The sequence below is a fragment of the Egretta garzetta genome, unplaced genomic scaffold (assembly GCF_000687185.1).
Source record: "Egretta garzetta isolate BGI_Z169 unplaced genomic scaffold, ASM68718v1 scaffold498, whole genome shotgun sequence".
Classification (NCBI taxonomy): domain Eukaryota; kingdom Metazoa; phylum Chordata; class Aves; order Pelecaniformes; family Ardeidae; genus Egretta; species Egretta garzetta.
Genome location: NW_009260494.1, coordinates 199,847 through 202,870, shown reverse-complemented (window position 1 = coordinate 202,870; position 3,024 = coordinate 199,847). Strand labels below are relative to the sequence as shown.

The 3,024-nt window shown below is 60.3% G+C and overlaps 1 protein-coding gene across 2 annotated transcripts in view; it reads left to right on the top strand.

Moving 5' to 3' along the window:
* Positions 1–1,740, top strand: part of PHOSPHO1 (phosphoethanolamine/phosphocholine phosphatase 1) — a 12,568-nt gene extending 10,828 nt beyond the window's left edge. For both annotated transcript variants that reach the window (XM_035899923.1, XM_035899922.1), the window contains one exon: positions 654–1,740. In XM_035899923.1, coding sequence (XP_035755816.1) covers positions 654–1,415 — 762 coding nt within the window. In that variant the 3' untranslated portion in view covers positions 1,416–1,740. The remainder of the gene's footprint in view (positions 1–653) is intronic.
* The last annotated feature ends 1,284 nt before the right edge of the window (positions 1,741–3,024 follow it).

Here is a 3,024-nt window from a genome sequence, read left to right as displayed (position 1 = left end):
TGGGCTCGCCAGCTTTGCACCGTGGTGGCTGAGGGGGCTTGCTTGGGGTTTGGAGTGGGGCAGGAGCCAGCTCTGAGTTATCCCGGGCTTCTCGGGAGCCTGCGGAGCCCGACCCAGAGGGAAAGTGCATCCAGGGGATGGAGCAAAAATCAACCTACAAAGTGTTTTCCTCTGTCGGGAAGAGCCAGACTCGTCCTGGCAGCAAGAGGGACACAAGACCCTTCTCAGAGGTGGGACAGGAGAGGTTGGGGAGTAAACACACACACCGCACACACACCCCCAGGACCCTCCCTGCACAAAACCCCCCGAGGCGCGTGCTGTCCCTGCGTCCCTTGGGAGGACGTGTGCGGTGGCAGCTCGGCACAGTGACCACCTTGACTGCAGGGACGGGATTAGCGGTGACAAAACGATCTCATTAGAGGCAGGATAAACGCCTTAGGGCCGGGGCTGAGGCATGTCAGCGGGGGGGGGGGGGGGGTTTAGCCCCGGCAAGCCCAGCTGGGCTAAGAAGCTGCCCTGGGGGCAAGGTAGGCAAGGAGCATTGCTCTGCAGGGCTGGCGGCCTCAGGCTGCTGTGGTTGCCACCATCGCTGTGCCAGGGCCGGAGCAAAGTGCCTTGAACTAACGGCTGGGCGTTATCCTTCCGCCCCACAGGGCGTTGGTATGGCCAGCCCCCGGCCTCCCAAATACCTCCTCATCTTCGATTTCGACGAGACCATCATCAACGAGAACAGCGATGACTCCATCGTGCGGGCAGCGCCGGGGCAGGCGCTCCCAGAGCACATCCGACAGACCTTCCGCGAGGGCTTCTACAACGAGTACATGCAGCGCGTCCTGGCGTACATGGGGGACCAGGGGGTCAAGATGGGGGACTTCAAGACTGTCTACGAGACCATCCCCCTGTCCCCCGGCATGCCAGACCTCTTCCAGTTCCTCTCCAAGAACCACGAGCTCTTTGAGATCATCCTCATCTCCGATGCCAACATGTTTGGCATCGAATGCAAACTGAGGGCGGCCGGTTTCTACTCCCTCTTCCGCAAGGTCTTCAGCAACCCATCCGGCTTTGACAAGAAGGGGTACTTCACCTTGGGGCCCTACCACAGCCACAAGTGCCTTGACTGCCCGGCCAACATGTGCAAACGCAAAATCCTCACGGAGTACCTGGCAGAGAGAGCCCAAGAGGAGGTGGAGTTCGAGAGGGTCTTCTACGTGGGAGATGGGGCCAACGACTTCTGTCCTTCCGTGACGTTGACTTCAGCTGATGTGGCTTTCCCGCGGAAGGGCTACCCCATGCACCGGATGACCCAAGAGATGGAGAAGCAGCAGCCTGGAGCCTTCCAGGCCACTGTTGTCCCCTGGGAGTCGGCTGCAGAGGTCGCCCGCTATCTCCAGGAGCTCCTCAAGAAGAAGTGTTGAGGGTGGCTCAAGAGCCTTGCGCACCGTAAGCGGTTGGGGAAGGAGAGGCTGGGGGATCACTGCCTGTACCCCCGCTCGTCGGCGCTGCTCGCTCAGCCCCGCTCCTGGGTTGCTTTCCTGCCTTTCCTCTCCCAGCTCCTTCCTCCCCGGTGATTAAAGCACTTTCTCCAGGCCCCCCCCTTCTCCCTCCCCTGCCATGTTGAGATGAAGTCTTCTCTATGCAGCTCGGCCACCTCCCCGGCACGGGTGTTTGCCAACACTAATGGTGATTTTTCTGGTTGGTTTTGGTGGGTTGTTTTTTTTTTTTTCCTTTTGACTTCACAAGAGCAATTCCTAAAGGACCAGACGCCGGCTCCCGTGGGCTGGGCCCCGCACATTCCTCCTCCTGCCTCCATCCCCCTCGCCCGCCCGACCTCCGCCAGCCACGGGAGCTGCGTGCTGTTGCCTTGAACCCGATGCTTGAGAGCTCCTCGCCTCTTCCTGAGGCCACTGGAAATTTTATCCGGGAAATTTGTGCCCCCCGGGCTGCCTGGCTTGCCCTCCGCACCCGCCTGGGCCGGGCAGCCCCGGCTCAGCTGCCAAGCCTGGCCGTGGCGTTAGTTGTCCCCTGAGACTTTATTCTTGGAAAGAACATGACACAGGGAACAGGAAACATTTTGGAAAGGTGGCACCTTGGGGAAAGAACTCTTCCAGCCCATCCCCGCTCACCTGCCCAAGGGCACGCATCCCGCGGCGGGGAGGAGGACCTGCCCTTGCCTTCCACATCCATCCTCCGCTTCTGCTTCCAGGACAAAAACGCCCCCCGTGTCCCCAGGGCAGACAACATTTCTCCTCGCCCTGAGCTGTCACCGGTCATCTCCTTGTGTTTGCTGGATCCTATTGACTCCCCTCTTCCCTGGGTGGGGAATTTCCCTCCTGACCGGGCACGAGGGTGCCCAACCTCCCGCGGGAGGCGTGGTGCTGTGGCACTTCTGCCCTCGGGGGTTTTTTGGTGTTGGCTCCCCCGGATTTATCCACAGCCTTACCGGCCCCGAGGGCGGCTCGTGACCCTCCAAAGCGCGGAACCCCCGACAGCAAACCTGAGCAGTAAGGAAATAACCAAAGCAGCCCCGAGTTGTTCCTCCTCATTCCACCCCCCCCTTCTTTGCTCTTCCTCCTCTGGAGCCTGTTCAACTGTGTGGAACTTAAAGCCATGGAATTAAAAAAAAAAAAGGAAAACCATGTATATGTACATAGATACATATCTATATATCACAGAAACACAACTTGTGTGTATCCAGGGCATAAACCTGGGTGTGAAACGCTGAGCTGCACCGATGTGTTGTTTCTCTTCCTTGGGCTGGTGAAGGGGTGGGGGGGCAGCATCGGAGGGGGAGCAGCAGCGTGGGGCCAGGCTACACGCGATGCTCTGACCCTATGGGGACAGAGGCTTGGGCCCTGGCTCGTCCCCCTCTCTGTCCCAGGCTGGTGGGGGAGCAGGCAGGGTCCCTGGGGCCACAGGCGGGTGCTGCTCTCCTTGTCCCTGTCCTTGTCCCTTCAGCTCCATCTCCTGTACCCGTGCTTTGGTGCTGCGGGGGCCGGGAGCATCGCCAGGCTCAGCCCGCGGGGC